This window comes from Archocentrus centrarchus, chromosome 14 (genome assembly GCF_007364275.1).
Source record: "Archocentrus centrarchus isolate MPI-CPG fArcCen1 chromosome 14, fArcCen1, whole genome shotgun sequence".
Lineage (NCBI taxonomy): Eukaryota > Metazoa > Chordata > Actinopteri > Cichliformes > Cichlidae > Archocentrus > Archocentrus centrarchus.
In genome coordinates, this window is record NC_044359.1 from 38,075,950 (window position 1) to 38,093,486 (window position 17,537).

At 44.7% G+C, this 17,537-nt stretch overlaps 1 protein-coding gene across 2 annotated transcripts; it reads left to right on the forward strand.

Moving 5' to 3' along the window:
- The first annotated feature begins 116 nt into the window (after window positions 1-116).
- riox2 (ribosomal oxygenase 2) lies at window positions 117-16,269 on the forward strand. 2 transcript variants are annotated; one of them, XM_030745750.1, is made up of 11 exons: window positions 117-514; window positions 5,060-5,137; window positions 5,261-5,711; window positions 6,451-6,570; window positions 6,673-6,801; window positions 8,588-8,691; window positions 11,393-11,495; window positions 14,810-14,975; window positions 15,070-15,158; window positions 15,275-15,385; window positions 16,043-16,269. In XM_030745750.1, exons 3-11 carry the CDS (start codon window positions 5,271-5,273, stop codon window positions 16,193-16,195), a joined length of 1,416 nt encoding a protein of 471 aa, XP_030601610.1. In that variant the 5' UTR covers window positions 117-514; window positions 5,060-5,137; window positions 5,261-5,270; the 3' UTR covers window positions 16,196-16,269. The 2 variants fall into 2 exon arrangements, with proteins under 2 accessions (XP_030601610.1, XP_030601611.1); XM_030745751.1 differs by lacking the exon at window positions 117-514 and adding an exon at window positions 3,647-3,676.
- Window positions 16,270-17,537: the final 1,268 nt, after the last annotated feature.

Consider the following 17,537-nt stretch of genomic DNA (forward strand, 5'->3'; position numbering starts at 1 on the left):
CCTCGCTCATTAGATGGGGAATGTTGGTTGACACTTTGGGGTACGTCGGAGTGTGACGTCATTACGTTCATGTGTTTGTTCTCTCCATGGTAACCGTCAACAAAGAGGATCGGATGGAGAAATCTGTATGTGTGCTGTAGAGAGGCTGTACTGTGTTCAATAAATATGCCCAAAGGCTAAAAGGAAGTGGAGTCACGTCTCGCGTGTCCAAGAAAGAAGGCAGCGCGACCGAGCTCAACAGGACATTTGTCCATCTATTTTCTTCCGCTGTATCTATTTCAGGGTCGCGGGGCAGGTCACAGGGCTAACACAGGCTCACCCGTTCACACTCACTTTAGCACCTACGGGCAGTTCAGATTCCCGGTTAACCAGCCCCGCTGCATCTGAGTTATTGGAATAATGATAATAATAAACTTTCCATGTTCTGGCAGCGTTTCTAGTCGGACATATTTAGGAAAACACAAGCGGAGTCACGCTCTGGGTTCACGTGGGGCGTCATCGAGCTCGTGCAGAGGTGAGTGGGTCTCTGGAGTTGTTGGATATGCGGGTGGATCGTGGAGTAATGATCTCACGAGCTTCAGCGGGAGCCAGAGTTACCATCCCGCCGCTCTGATGCGGCTCTGCGCGCCGCTGGGCCTCCGGCGGTGTTACAGCAGCAGACCTCTGTGTTACCGGGGGGTGGGGGGGAGCAGCCAGCACACAGAGGGCTCAGTCCCCCTGGAACAGAGGCGTTCATCACAGATAATAAAAGGATGTGTGAGCACTGTAAAGACCGCTGAGGCCATTGATGACTTTTGTCACCTTTCTGTCTGAGTGGAGGTCAAACTGTGTAAAGGAAGAGAAGGAGCGCTGTTGGAGCTCTGTGTTTTATTTAAAATATTGAGTTTACTTATTGCTAAGGATAAGTTTGTAGTTTCTTTTTCTTGTGGTAAATTTGGGTTCAGTTTTTGGGTTTATGGCTGAGCAGGTGTGCACCTAATCTATATAAGTAGGTCAAGTGGGAGGGGTCAGCGGACTAAAGTGTTTCTGTCTGAGTTTGCTGCATTATGGGGAATAAACCGACCCAGAAGGACTTTGTCTGATTTTTGACCTGAATATGATCCAGTCCTGAGACGCCTCAGGGGTCATTTGATTTGTTGTTTTTTTAGTACGGACAAGAGGTGATCAGAAAAGTACTTCAGTATGTTTGAATAGTACAGGAAGCCTCCTATCTCCTTTTCCTTGGCCTCGATGGAAAATGTGAGTGCGTGAAGGGCGACTGATGAGGGAACCCGAGCAGCCTCGCCGCAGTGTCCTTAACAATGTGCTGCTGGATATCTACCATGCTGGAACTACAGTGAGAAGAAGATGGACTACAAGCACAAGTCTTCCTCCACATGTTGGAGTTTCATTCAGGTCACAGGAACAAGAACACATGAGACTGATTCACCAACAGTCTGCAGAAAGCAGACAGTGTCACACAGTGTCAGTGCTGGAACTGAAAGTTGTTTGTGGGGTGTAGTTGACTGCAAACTGTACTAAATTTCATGCCAAACAAACACATATATTGTGCGTGATGTGGTTGTGGTAGCTGCTGCTAGGAGTGAGTGTTTGGGATGAGGGGAGGAAATCCTCACTCAGTGTTCAGAGCCGAGCCCGGCGTGCTCGTGCTCCTCAGTGCTTCTGGGCTTTTGATGAAACGGGTCAGAGGTGAAGTGTAGAAGTGCGCAGTGAGTGAGTCCTGTAATGAATGCAAATGTGTGTTAAATGCAGCTGTTAATGGGACCGTCAACTCACTCCATTCACACAATTACAATAAACTAAACTGAAAGAATAATAAGCATAGAAAAATAAATAAAGCAAGGACAGTGGATACAGAAGAAGGGTCGAGTGTAGTCAGACTGTAAAGTGCAATTAGCTGTGCATACTGTTACAGAGGCAGCGTGGCCGGCTGTGATGGGAAACGCTGCCACGTGCGTCGGGAATCAGAGGTGTTGTAGGATCCCTCCAGCTTCAGTCTGGACTGACCTCTGGGCTCCCCTGATGGAAAGGTCATGTCTGGCCTTTTTGTAGCCCTGTCATGGTCCTGGGCCGGTGGCCCAGTGTTTTGGTTTCTAATTGTGAAGTTCTGTTCTATTTCTAGTTTTGGTTATAGTTTAGTATTTGAATCTTAGTTTCTTTGTTTTCTGTTTTTCATGTTCTGGTTTTCCCTGTACTCCCGTGTGTGTAAGTCATGACCCTCTTGTATTTAGGTTCCCTTTGGTTTAGTTCTGTGTTTCTTAGTGTCTCTCCTTTGTCCCAGGTCTGGTTTAGTTGGTCATGTTCTCACTCCCTTTGTCAGTCTGTTAAGTCAGCATGTTTTTGGTTAGGTCAGTTCCTGTTTTATTTTGACAGTCTTGTGTTCCTTGTGCTTTGTGTTTAGTTTTGCTTCCCCTTTGTCATTAGTCTCATTTGGTTCACCTGTCATCCCCTGTTGTTTCCACTTGCCCTAATTCCCCTGTGTGTATTTAACCCCTTAGTCTGCCTTTGTTAGTTGTTGCGTCGTCGTCATTGTTCTCCCCAGTGTTCCCCTCCTAGCTGTGTGTTTTGGTTTTTGGTTTTCTCCCAGACTTTCGTTTGTTTTTTGCCCTGGTTGAGGTTTCTGGTTTTTGTATTTTGTATTTTTTGAGTCCTGGCAAATAAACAAGTTTTACTTTACGTCTGCGTATGTCCTGCACTTGGGTCCATCCCTCCACACACAGCCCCTCACCGTGACAAGCCCTCTGCATCACCAGAGGCAAATGCAGCTGAGCGTGCATGGAGTGTACCCCACAGTTCATCCATGGTTTCTGGTTTGGATATATTCTGCAGGATTTTGTGGGGGCAGTATTATCAATGCATCTGCTGATGTAACTGGTAACCACTGACGTTTGCTCTGAATCGTGCAGTAGTCGTAGTGCTGTGGTCCAATCGGCCCATGGCGGGAGGTAAACCACCAGCAGAAACAGCCCTGGGTGGTAAATAAGAGTCTGCATTTCACCATCAACACCTCCACCTCTGTTTTTACCTGAGGCAGATGTGTATTCCCCCCCGGTGCACAGTCTGTAGCTGAATGGCCCAGTCCAGCATACTCACAGTTTCCATGAAAGTCAGAGCACAGCACGCCCTGATCTCATGTTGAAATGTTATCCTGGTTCTTCTGGGCAGCGGTGGTCGTGTGGCTCTAGCCTATAGGTTAGCCTGCCTCTCTTCCCACTCCTCCATCTTGGATCTGCCTCCTCGAGCTTGGTGGTGTTACGGCCTGCGGGCTGGAGCTGCTGTGATCCAAACACAGGAGAAGAAAGCTTCATTCCACAAAGTCTGAGCTGAGCCTGTGGTAAACTTTTCCAACGTGATCCTCGAGCACTGTAACAAAGAGGTGTTTAATTACTTGTTCAGAGTAATCTGTATTATGGTTTTAGGTATTAATGTTGAGACACATTTGCACTTTATTAGCACTCAGCACATTTTTGACATAACATACTCATAAATAAGAACTCTTAAATATTTGATTCTTTATTGAGTATTTTAATAATTGGTGTGGTTCTGTCCTCCAGGCACTTGAGCAGCTACTCGGCGTGTAGCGGGCGGACGCTGTAAAATAACGAGCCAGCGTTAGCCACAAATATAATCGACATGTGGTTAAGAAAAGTGTGGGGAATGAACTTATGCAGTGATGGTCAGTATGGGTGCTGATGTGGTGTAGCAATCGCTCACCTGTTTCTCCTTCTGTCTTTCCAGGGTGTGTTCAGGCAAACGTGTCCCCGGGGGTCTGAACACTATTCAAAGGTTCCAGGAGAGACCAAGGAGGAAACTGGGTGGGGGAGTTGGTTGGGATTTTTTAGGTGTTTTTTTTTTTTTTTTTTTTTTTTTTTTGGGGGGGGGGGGGTTGTATGGGTATATGGTTTTACTGTAGATTTATGGATATGGTTGGGTGATTGTTTTAATTATAAATGTTAATGTATAACTGCTTGCGTATTTCAATTGCTTTTTGAGAAAGTGTGTGATACTCCTGCCAGATTTGTATCAAGGTGTGGCCCATCAGCAGCTGGGTATAAAAGGGGCTGCTAATTACCAGGTCTGTGGGCTTTCCCTCTTTACTTTGTCTGGGTTGCTGGAATGTGGCACGCCTGTGGCACGCGGCAGCTGAGTTAATTGAGCCTTGAGAAATAAAATGACCAAATGTGGACTATAGTAACTGAAGATTAAAGCCTTGCTGCTCATGGTCATTCAGCATCACAAGTACAAGCACTGAGTTCAGTTTATTCTAGTTTATACTAGTTTATTAACACTAGAATAAGTACAGTTGGTGGGTACATGGGCAGACGTCCCTGTAGTTGAACGTCACCTACTAATCAGAAGGTTGGTGGTCCAGTCTGCGTTCCAAACTGGGTGAGATGTTGGCTAGAAAGCACGTGTGGTGTGAATGGATGAAGGAGCCGTGTTGTATGAAGGGCTTTGAGGGTAGGAGTGGAACAGTAGCAGAGTTCAGAGTTCAGCTGTGCGTTTAACAGGCTGTTGTTAAAAATTCAAAACCATTTTAGCAGTTTTTTTAGTATGAAATGGGAATTGCACTGATAATTAACATTTGCATGATCTGCGTCACTTTGCCAGTAATGTTTTCACTGTGGCTCCTTTCATAAAGGAGCCACTATGTCTTATGCTAAAAGAAATAATAGAGGAAGCACTTTAGCACCTTGAGGCGACTGACTGTTGGGAATCGGGCTCACAGCTGTGGCAGACACTGGCTCAGTGGGTCTGAGATGTTTTTGGTCAAGTATAGATTACTGCTAGTTTTCTCCAGTTTGTCTTTATCTTCAACTACAGTCTCATTCCAGCTAACATACATGTCATGAATGCATTAGTCTAAGAACTTTCTAATATTTTTCATATTAAATACACACCATGTACACTGCCTTTCAAATGTGCCTTTTGGAGCTCTAAAAGACTTTTACCTCTCCCCGTCCCTGAGCCAGCTGCTGAGGCCCAGATGATGTTTTCTTGAACTGGAGGTGTTGGGTCACGTTTAGGTCCACTAATGCATACATTTCTCTGGTCACAGGATTTCTTGGTAGGTTCTTTCACCGGCACAGGTCAGCAGCTCTTACCGTGCAACAAACGAGCAGGACTGTTACTTGCTGTAAGTTTGCTTAAGAATTACTTTACAAATTTTTTTTATGTTGGCTAATTAATTCAAAAGCCTCAAATCATTTCTGTTGACTTAAGCACGACAGGAACTATTTTCTCTGGACTTGTTCTGCAGATTGAAAAAGATGCCAAAGAAAAGCAAAGCACAGGGTGTGAAGAGAGGGAGCAGTGATCAGGGCCAGCTCCCTGTTAAACAAAGCAGAGGGGAGCAGAGGGACAGTTCATCACCTCTGTGCTTCCAGAGCCCGGACAGCCTTTTTGAGAGTCTCATCCGGCCAATGGGGACAGAACAGTTCTTCACAGAGTACTGGGAGAAGAAACCTCTTCATCTGCAGCGGGCTGATCCTGTCACAGCCTCGTACTACCAGTCTCTGTTTCAGCTGTCTGACCTGCAATACCTGTGTTCTCGGGGTCTTGAGTACTACAGGGACATCAACGTCGTTTCCTGCATCAACGGCAAGAAGAAAGTTCTGAACAAGGAGGGGCAGGTCAGGCACAGTGCTCTTACTAAGAACATGGTTCAGAATAAAGCCACCATCCAGTACCACCAGCCTCAGAGGTTCAAGGTAAGCATGCTGCTGCCAGAAATAATGGCTTTGATGCCTTTGGACTAGTTGACATTACTGGTAAGCTTAGTCCAGGTGTGGTGTGTGCACTGTGTATTTTTGAGAATCTGCTTAGGTTACCACTTATAGATTACTGCTACTTCTACCATGCAGTATGTATAAGTAACAGCTTTTGTTAAGGTTAAAGCCTTCACTTCAGTCACATCTCAATTGTGGATTGTTTAAAATCCACTGTGATGGTGAACATACTGTAATTCAACCCAGTTTTATTTATATAGCACCAAATTTCAACAATGGGCACTTCAAGGTGCTTTCTAAAGACCCCACAATAATACAGGGGGCTGTGGAAGAGAGCCAGAGATTAATAATAATTAATGATCAAATGCAGAGTGGGGTATAAACAGAGAAACAGGGAACCCCCCCAGCAGCCTAGGCCTATAGCAGCATAACTAAGGGAGGGTTCAGGGTCGCCTGATCCAGCCCTAACTATAAGCTTGATCATAAAGGAAAGTTTTAAGCCTAATCTTAAAAATAGAGAGGGTGTCTGTCTCCTGAATCCAAGCTGGGAGCTGGTTCCACAGAAGAGGGGCCTGAAAGCTGAAGGCTCTGCCTCCCATTCTACTCTTAAGTATCCTAGGAACCACAAGGAAGCCAGCAGGGTTAGGGTTAGGGTTAGGGGTTAGGGGTTAGGCAAGATTCTAAATACTGTGACACTGACCACATATTTGTGTGTTGTCAGGATGAGCTGTGGAGGATTCAGGAGAAGCTGGAGTCCTTCTTCGGAGCTTTGGTGGGGTCTAACATCTATATCACACCAGAGGCGTCACAAGGCCTTCCAGCTCACTATGATGATGTTGAGGTACAAAAATGACTCAATAAGACTTAGAACTGGCAGCTTCTGTGCTGTAGGTGATGTGCAATCCAGCATACATTTTTCAGATGTCCATGGTGCTTGTTGCAGGTGTTCATTCTGCAGCTGGAGGGACAGAAACATTGGCGTCTTTACAGTCCTACTGTTCCACTGGCAGCAGAGTACAGCGTGGAGTCAGAGGAGAATATTGGCATCCCAACTCATGATATTATACTGAAGGTACAGCATTTTATCTAAGGTCGACCTTAGTGTAGTGAAAACCCTGATCATCAGTCCTGCAGTCGATTCCTTTATTAAAGTTTTAATGTTCATTTTTTTTTATAGCATCAGTGTTTGCTTATTGTGTGGCTACTCCCAGCTGACGTCACTGTCGTAATTACTGAGGTCGTACAGTAATTATGACACATGCAGAAATAAAACGTTAGTTGAGAAAGACTCACTTTGAAAGATCCCTGAGATTGATTTTTCTTTCAGTTTTTAGATCGATGTTAGCTCTGAACAGTCATGAATATGACGCTAGTTTTAGCATAGCACTCACCTCTGTGGTGATGAAGTGTTTTGAGAGACTCATCAAGACATTCATCACCTCCTCACTGCCCACCACCCTCGACCCACTACAGTTTGCATACCGGCCAGACAGATCCACAGATGACGCCATATCCTTCCTCCTCCACAAGACCCTTTCACACATAGACACTGGTAAGGGGAACTATGTGAGAGTGCTGTTTGTAGATTACAGCTCAGCATTCAACACCATAGTTCCCTCCAGGCTGGTCTCTAAGCTGCTGGACCTGGGCCTTGGCCCATCCCTGTGCAGGTGGGTTCACAGCTTCCTGACCAGCAGACCACAGGTGGTACGAGTGGGTCACCTCACCTCATCCTCCCTCACCCTCAACACTGGATCCCCCCAAGGCTGTGTGCTCAGCCCTCTGCTGTACTCACTGTACACCCATGACTGCGAGGCCACGTCAGAGTCCAACGTCATCATCAAGTTTGCTGACGACACTGCTGTTGTGGGACTAATCTCTCACAATGAGGAGACAGCCTACAGGAGAGAGGTCTCCCGCCTGGAGAACTGGTGCCAGGAGAACCACCTCCTGCTCAACGTCAGCAAAACAAAGGAACTGATCGTGGACTTCAGCAGGAAGCAGCAGAGGGACTTCCATCCACTTGTCATCAGTGGTGCTGAGGTGGAAAGAGTGGACACCTTCAAATACCTGGGAGTGACCATCTCACAGGACCTGTCCTGGACTCATCACATAAACATCACTGTGAAGAAGGCCAGACAGCGTCTCTACCTCCTCAGGCGGCTGAGAGACTTCAAGCTCCCACTCAAGGTGCTCAGGAACTTTTACACCTGCACCATCGAGAGCATCATGCGTGGGAGCATCACCACCTGGATGGGAAACTGCACCAAGCAGGACTTCATGGCCCTAAAAAGGGTGGTTCGTTCAGCTGAACGGACCATCAGAACCACCCTCCCCAACCTGCAGGACATTTACACCAAGCAGTGCAGGCTGAGGGCCATGAAGATCCTAAAACAGCCCAGCCACCCCGGACACTCTCTCTTCTCCCTGCTCCCATCAGGCCGGCGTTACCGCTGCCTGAGGGCTAAGACTGAAAGGTTGAAGAAGAGTTTTTACCCACAAGCCATCCGTCTGCTCAACTCTGAGCCCTAACTGGACCATTATTGCACAGTGTAAATATTATAATTTAAAAAGTGTGTATAGTGTATAGTATATAGAGTATAGAGTATAGTGTGAATTACTTTTTTTTATTTTTATTCTTCTTATTTATATGTGTGTGTTTATTAGGTTGCAGGTACAAAATACATTTCACTGTGCATTGTACTGTGTATAACTGTGCATGTGACAAATAAACACTATCTTAATCTTAGTTTTAGCTACATTTATGTGTACAGAGCTTTTAACCAAGATAAATAAGCCAAAACTTTGGTAATCAGTATTATGTGTTTCCAGCATGAGCAGCTCTTCTCTCTCCACAGGCTGGAGATCTCCTGTACTTTCCGAGGGGAACCATCCATCAAGCGGACACTCCAGCAGGAGTGAACTACTCCAGTCACCTAACTCTCAGCACCTACCAGAGAATGTATGAAAGCTTTTTCTTCTTCTCTGTAGCCTCACTTTATCACCGCGTCTACATGAAGGAGGTGTTTCTGTGCTGCTCCACACACACAGTCACTAGTTATACATATAAGCTAGGAGGAATTAGAAGCATAAAAAAGGTTGTACTTCTGCATGTACAGTTCAAATGGAGCCTGTTCTGTTAAATGGCTTCTGCAGATGACTGAAATTATTAATGTAGTAAATATTTTGTGTCAGATGAACGCCTGCAATGCTGTTGGATTTTTATCCTTGAGTCGTGCTACATGGTTGTGCCAAAGTACTTAAAGTAACATAATAAAAATGCTGTAATATATGTGATACTATCTGCTTTGAAGCAGACAGTCAGTAGAACAGAGGTCTGTCCATCACAGTGAAGTCCACATCACCAGGCTTTCAGCCAACAGGAACCAGAGGACCTGGTTTAGTTCTGACCTAGAAACAAAGCTCCAGACATTTCCACCAAAAATAAGTTGTTTTAGACGTCAGTCTAGTCCAGTCTGAAGATGAACTGCATACACTGGGGAAATATTTATGATGTCCTGCTGAATGTCTTTGTAAGTAATTTGCTTACTTACAAAGAAATGAACAATCTCTAATTTTTATGGTACTTTCATTGTCATTGAGAGTAAAAAGTATTTGATCCCCAAGCAAAAAAATGACTTAGTACTTGGAGAAGAGACCCCTGTTGGCAAGTACAGAGTTAAGACGCTTCTTGTAGTTTTTCACCAGGTTTGTACTCATCTCAGGAGGGAATTTCTCCCAGTCCTCGTTACAGAAATTCTCTAGATCCTTCAGGTTTCTTGGCTGACGCTTGGCGTCCTGAAGCTGCAGCTCCCTCCACAGATTATCTGTTGGATTGAGGTCTGGAGACTGGCTAGGCTGCTCCAGACCTTAATGTGCTTCTTCTTTAGCCACTCCTTTGTTGCCTTGGTGGTATGTTTTTGGGTCATTGTCATGCTGGAAGACCCATACACAATCCGTCTTCAGTGTCCTGGCTGAAGGAAGGAGGTTCTCCAAGATTTAATAGTACATGGTCCTGGGGATGGTGGTCTTTTGGTCACACTCAGGATTTCTCTTCCTCCAAACATGGTTTTGGTTTCATCTGACCACAGCTGTCCTGGAATCATTTAGATGTTCACTGGCAAACTTAAGACAGGCCTGTAAATGTGTCTCCTTGAGTTGGGGGACCTTGCAGGTGCTGCAAGAGTTCAGTCCATTACAGCATAGTGTGCTACCAGTGGTGTTCTTGGTGACTGTGGTCCCAACTGCCTTCAGATCATTGACCCTGTAACATTGGCCATCACCGCTGGTACACCTGTTACCTGCCTTTAACACCAACCGTATCACGGCTGAGACGTCTGATCAAACGCACTTTGAATTACCGTAATTACACGACAGTTTGTCCTATCGGAAAAATTCAAGTGGTTTCTGAAAGCTGAGAAATTACACTTCACACCCAACATAGAGTTATTGTGGTAAGTGTTGCCAGAAGTCCACAAATGGCGGGATATTTGAAATACAATATGTCGCCAATGACATGTTTGGTGTTAAAGGCTTAACAAGCTCGTTCCTTGGAGCTTTTGGCTAATCCACCACCTTTCTCATGATCAGCCTTACCATATGAGGCAAGATCTTGCATGGAGCTCCAGACCAAGGGTGATTCACGGTCATTTTATATTTATCCCATTTCCAAATAATTGCACCAGCTGTTGTTACCTTCTCAGCAAGCTTCTTGCTGATGGTCTTGTAGCCCATTCCAGCCTTGTGCAGGTCTACAGTGTTGTCCCTGACATCCTGTGACAGCTCTTTGGTCTTGCCCACGGTGGTAGAGAGGTTGGAGTGGAAGAAATTTATTCTGTGGACATGTGTGTTTTATACACACAAGTTGAGGCCATGAGTATCTGTATTCGACTGATTGGTTGATTGGAATCTGTGGGAGCCAAAATTCTGGCTGTGTTGTACAGAATCAGATACTTACTTCATCCATCCATCCATTTTCTATTGCTTATAAGGGTTTGGGTTGCAGGGGCAGCAGCCCAGACTTCCTCCACCTCTTCCAGCTCATCTGCGGGGGACACCGTTCTCAAGCTAGCCGAGAGATATGATCTCAGTGAGTCCTAGGTCTGCTAGTTCCAGAGCCCAAGCTGTGAGGTGACGCTGACTATATCTAGTCAGTGTCTCCCAACCTCATGCACCAGCTGAAGCTCCTTCCCCACCAGAGAGGTGGGTGGTGGGCCCACAAGAAGACAGATCCTTGTAACTTCTTTGAGCTGAGCCCAGCCAGGCCCCTACCCCAGCTCCAGGGTAGGACCCTGGTAACCCTGTCCTGGACAGGGTACACTGGACCCTGGGATTTTGACATAGGGGTTATCTGAAGACTTACTTCACTCAATGACATGCAAATCAATTTATAACTTATATGTAATCTGTTTTTTCTGGATTTTTGGTTGATATTCTATCTCTCTCCATTAAAACTGCCATAAAAATTAGAGACTGGGTCAAACAATTATTTCCTCATTGTTGGTGTGTCGGTGCTCAACACAGAGATTGTTTTTGTATATATCTGTATGTTCTTTATTTCTGGTGTGTGAATGAGAACCAAACCAGTTCTCTGTTGATGCTCCACATGATGTAGCCAATAAATCACACACTCTTCCACTGTTCCCTGCCTGTGATAACCTCAGGTCATGGGGAGATCTGCTGCTGGACGTATTGCCCAGCTTGCTGTGTGACCGTAGCAGGAGTGAAGTCGGCCTCAGAGAAGGAATGCCTAGAAGACTCTTACTGGTAATTCTGACATTATGACTGCCTGTCTGATGTGTGGCCATGGATCTTAATTCTGAACTAATACTTCCAGATGCTTCTGCAGTGTATATAACTTCACACTGAAGAATGTAAAAAATCTCTGACATTGTTTTTCAGTATTTGTAACAACACAATATTTAGTGACAAACTGCAATGTTTTTAATCACTGATAGTTACTCAGAGCTGTGTTCTGTTTTCCATGGAAATCCGTCCACTCTTCTAGTCTTACTGACCCTTAAAGGTGCAGTGGGGGGATCATTAGTTTTGATCCACTGCTTAATTTGTAAGTTTGCTCACTTACAAAGAAATGAACGTCTCTAATTTTTATGGTAGTTTTGTTTTCATGGAGAAAGGCAGAATATCAGATCCCAGAGAAAACACAGTACGTGGACGTTAGACTGTGTGATTAGGTGAATGTGACACTAGCCTAACTTTATCTCCAGCTGTGGCCAAAAAGTTTTGAGTAGCACAAGGACTGATTTCCACAAAGGTTGCTGCTTCAGTGTTTTAGATATTTATCAACTGTTTCTATGGTATACCGAAGTATACTGACAAGCATAAGTGTCAAAGGCTTTTTTGACAATTACATTAAGTTTATGCTTTTCAAGACTGCTGCAATTCACCCTTTCATGCTATCAATCCACAATCAGCAAATCCTGAGTGATGGCAGCCCGTTCCTGCATAATCAATGCTTGGAGGGTTTTTGTTTGTCAGTCTGCCTCCAGAGGACTGACCACAAGTTCTTGATGGGATTAAGGTCTGGGGAGTTTCTTGGCCATGGACCCAAATTCGTAATGTTTCGCTCCCCGAGCCACTTAGTTACTGCTTGGCCTTACGGCACTGTGCTCCATCATGCTGGAAAAGGCGTTGGTCTTCACCAGCCTGTTCTTGGGGAGAAGTTGCTCTGAGGTTGTGTTGGTGCCATTCCTTATTCATGGCGTATTCTTACACAAAATTGTGAGTGCACTTCCTTGGATGAGAAGCCGCCCCACACATGAATGGTCGCAGGAGGTTTTATTGTTGGCATAACAAGACTGATGGTAGCATTCACCTTTTCTTCTCCAACCATTTTTCCAGCTGCCCCAAACAATCAGAAAGAGGCTTCATCAGAGGAAATGACTTTAACCCAGTACTCAGCAGTCCAGTCGCTGTACTGTCAGTCTGTCCTCGATGTTTTTCCTGGACAGAAGAGGCTTCTCTGTTGCCCTTCTTTACACCAGGCCATCCTCCACAAGTCTTGGCCTCACTACTACAGATGCACTCACACCTGCCTGCTGCTGTTCCTGCTCTGCAAACAATCTTATATTCAGCCAAAAAGTATTTTTGATCTTATTTTGAGAGTGATACACTAAGCAAGAGCTGAATGTGTAAGATTATTAAACTTGTTTTGTCTAAAAACTCAATATTTACCCTTGTTTATAGTCTGAATCTTTCCAAAGTGAGTGAAATAATCTGCCAGTGCAGTAAGATAATTACACTTGGTAAGATTTCTTGAAATAAGACAAAATATGTAGTTATTCTGAAGACTAGATATTAAAACAAGATCAAAAATACTTTTTTGGCTGAATACAAAATTGTGAGACTTGGTCAGTTTTTGCAGTGTGAGCGAGCTCTGAACTGACGGTGTCCCAGTCCCACAGCTCAGTCCCCTTTAAGATGGTAATTACTGGAATTTCTTAAGCACCCCGGATCCTCCTTCACAACACTCGAAGCTTTCTCCTCGACATTCAGTGATCTGATACATGCTTCATTTAGGTGTAATCTTACTAGCAGCAGTACCCATGACTGTGAAGCTCTTCTTATGCAAAGCGATGATGACTGCATGGCTTTCTTGTAGGTAACCATGATAAAATTTCAACCACCCTCCTTTTAAAGCATCCAATCTGCTATTTGAACTCAATCAGCATGACAGAGGGAGCTCTGTAACACTCTCACCTGTGTTAACCAGAATATCACTGAAATTATGTCAGCAGATACTTTTGTGGCAGGGTGGAAATAAAGTGGAATTTTCATGGCAAAGAGGGACTTTGCAATTATTTCTAAGTCATCTGCTCACTCTTTAATTCAGTTCAGTTTTATTTATACAGCTCCAAATCACAGCAAACAGTCACCTCAGGGCGCTCTGTACAATAATACAGAGAAAACCCAACAGAACAACCTCCTATGAGCAGCACTTGGTGACAGTGGGAAGGAAAAACTCCCTTTGAACAGGAAGAAACCTCCAGCAGAACCAGGCTCAGGGAGGGGGGGTCATCTGCTGAGGGGGGAGAGACAGAGATTAATAATAACTAATGATTAAATACAGAGTAAAATATAAACAGAGTGGAAAAAAGGTGAATAAAAAGAAACACTCAGTGCATCATGGGAAATAGAGAGGGTGTCTGTCTCCTGAATCTAAGCTGGGAGCTGGTTCCACAGAAGAGGGGCCTGAAAGCTGAAGGCTCTGCCTCCCATTCTGCTCCTACAGCAGTGAAGCGCTCTGTCTCCGTAATACTGTGGAGCATATTCAGATTGCCATCATAAAAACTGAAGCAGCAAACTCTGTAAAACCAATACTTGTGTCATTCTCAAAATGTTTGGCCAGGACTGGATTGTTCATTCTCTCCTCTGTCAAATCAATCACCAGTTCACCCACAGACCAACCCTGCAGGAAGGTTCACATCCAGTGCTAACCGCGGTGCTGCCATGCTGCCCAGAAATAGTGTTATGATGCATGTTGCAATTCTACCAGCATGGACACCAGAGGAGCCTGCTGCAGTTTTCTCCTGACTGCTGCAGCTACAGTCCTGGATTATGTGTCAGTCAGTTTAATCACTGTGAGTGAGGGTAGGGTAGATCTGTTTAAACCCAGACATCAGAAGAAAGTGCCACCACTTTGCATTTTGTTTAATTAGTGACTAATGAACCTTTATAATTCACTATTGATAAAGAAAGAAATGTCTTGTTTCTTTTTTCTCTAAGCATTGCTTCAGAAGTTGTTAGATATTTAATGCTAAAAGTTAGTAGATGGGCCAAGACATAAAACTGAAGCAGTCAAAGTTTGTAAAGACCTTTTTTGGCCCTCCAGCAGCTGTCACTACGATGATCTCTTATTTAAGACCTGTGAGCAAAATGGAAGCAGTATCACTGCAACAGTGTTGTGGTCAAGAAGAAAGCTGGCTTTAAAGGCCGGAGGCACACGCGAAGACCTTGCTGTCACTTTGCAGCTGAACTTCTCCTGCTTCCTGGAAGGTTTCCAAAAATCCGTTCACACTGACACATGCGTGTGTCGCTGTGCTGCCTGCATGTCTGTGTAGGACCGCAGTGAGGGCCTGCACATCAGCCAGCGGCTGGCTGCCGGCCTCAGGTCTCTGGCTAATGAGATGGAAACTGGGATGCAGGAATTGCGCGTCACTCACATGAAGAGAGACTTCATCATGAACAGACTACCACCTTACTGCCAGCAGGAGCTGTCTTCACCATGTGAGTTCATTTTAATGCATTTATACAGTACCAGTCAAAGGTAGTTTTGCAGTGATGCACATTTGTACATGTAATCATGTGGTATCTGTCACAGCTGGAAAGATTCCTGCCCTGGAGGATGAAGTGAGTCTGAGGTTTAAAGACCACATGGTAATAACGGTGGAGCCCAGCCAAGACAGGAGAGTGAGTTTGACTCAGTGCACACAGCTCTGCTGAGGGTCTCTCTGATTGGACATTCTGACTAGCTAAAGGCTAAGGACACGCTAAGAACTGTGTGTGTGTGTGTGTGTGTGTTTCAGGATGATGCTACAGAGCTGGTTGTTTTTGTGTTGCACTCTCTGAAGAACCAGAGGCAGAGCCACATGATGGGTGAGAGCTGTGATGAGCAGGAGGACCGCAGCATCTCCAGGGTAAACTGCTGCCTCAGAACAACTGCTCCTATGTTGCTGATCACTGTGTGTGTAACACAGTGTTCTGCTGCAGAGGAGCATTAACTGACCACTGAAAATATTTGTTTTCTACTCCTGTCTGAGCATTTGATAAAACCTTCAGTGGTTTGATACTTCCTGCCCTTCATTCATGATTCAGGAAAAGTCAGTGTGATATATAAAGTGATGCACACAGTTATGTACGCAGTGACCAAAGGGGTTAAGAAAATGAGTGTGCCTCTCTAAAATTGTATATTTTTGAGCTGTTTTAAAAGATACTAATATTCAATTCAGCTTCATTTATATGGTGCCAACTCACCACAGCAGTCAAGCTGCTGCCCTAGACTGTCACATCAGCATGGGCCACCGGTCTGAGTGCCACACATGGTAAAAATATTTAAGTATCAGAGCATGTGCACTCATAAATCAGTGCAGTCGTATGAGTGGGTGTGTGGGAGGTTGGAGGGTCAGAAAGCACCTGGTAGGTCACAGCTGCTGATTCACCTCCTGATTGCACATTTAAAGAGCTTTGTCCTGCAGCAGTGTGACAATGAACAGTACTAGACAGCTATGTGTTTAAATACGTCTGTTAAAAAATGTCTCTACTTCCAACCCGGTGCCATGTGTCTGTGTCTGCAGGGCTTGCAGTTCCCTCTGTCCTACCTCCAGGCCCTGCGGCAGCTTCAGCTAGCAGAGCAGCTGGTTGTTGCCCAGCTTCAACTGCCCACACAGGAGGCCAAACTCAATCTGGTCCTCTCACTGTGGAGTGAGAACCTGCTGCGTGTGTTGTAGTTCACCACAATATTTCTCCTTGACTATTAAAAACATCCCTGAATAAAGCTGGTATTTAAACACATAACTGAGGACAGCATCTCTGTATCATTGTATCTCCATGTTTGCCCGTGGACTACTTATTACTGTTGACAGGGCTAACAGCAGTCTCACTGGTGCCTGTGTACAAATACAGAGATATTTAGTTTGTAGTATGTTCCTGCTGAGTCGTAATAGTTATGAATAGTGACGTCACTGAGGACGTGCAGTGTAGTGGCCATGTCATACATTTATGTTTTACATTTGTCAGCTGTGATTTCGCACATAGGTCAGAGGTCATCAGCTACATCTGTCCAAGGGCCAGAGTTTCTCTGCAGACACTCTGAGGGCCAGATGCTCTCATAAAGTAGAATAAAATTAATATTGTATAGTTTTATATTATCATTTGATATTTCCTTTCAAATTTATACATTTGTAATGATGTGATGTGCAAGCCTTGCACTCACATGTTCTTCTGTTATGTTGATGGTTGTTATGGAGACACAGCAGTTGTGCTCATAGATATGATGATGAGGAAACAATAAAATGTTAGATGAGAGCAGCGAGTTTATCTCTGCAGAAGAGTTTTTCTTTTATAAATGTAGAAACATGAAGAGTTCAGATGGAAAACCTTACATTCCAGCTGACAGCGCATGTCCTCAAAAATCTGATATTTCCAGATATATTGAGAGCTGCTCGTGACCACGGTAAGGGAGTAACGCTGACACTTCCTGGGCAGAGATATCTATTGCACTGGTTTTTATACTCTGAGCACTCAAAGGACTTTTTACTAGAAGCCATTTTCACTTTTTTACACACCTTCATTCTACATTTTTAAGGGCTTTCTAACTACAACTATCATGGATGCACTGAGGGTGGTTTGGGGTTTGACATGAACTGGAGCACCACCAACCATTAGGAGATATCCCAATCTACCTCCTGAGCCACAGCTGTCCCAGATATGTTTAAGGAAGCTGAAACTGATTTGTGGTTAGGGTGAAGGTGATGAGCCATTAAAGGTTCCACTGCTGGTTGTTCAAAAATCCCTTGGATCTCACACTTGGAGAACCTTTGGTTCTAAGTGTGCTTCAAGCAGTATGACCCGTAACAACTAATTTCTTTCATGCAAGCAGAAAACTGCTGACAAACGTTGCTTTGTCAGCGGGAGCCTCTGCATCATACAGGTCATGGTGCTCACCAGTGGATGTCCAGGTTAGCCAAGGCCCATTTGTAAACCTCAGGAAGGTTCCTGTCCATTTGGGGTGTAATGTTGGCCCACTGGGGGGCCTACACTGCTTGACTAGAAAAAGTTACTATGCCATGT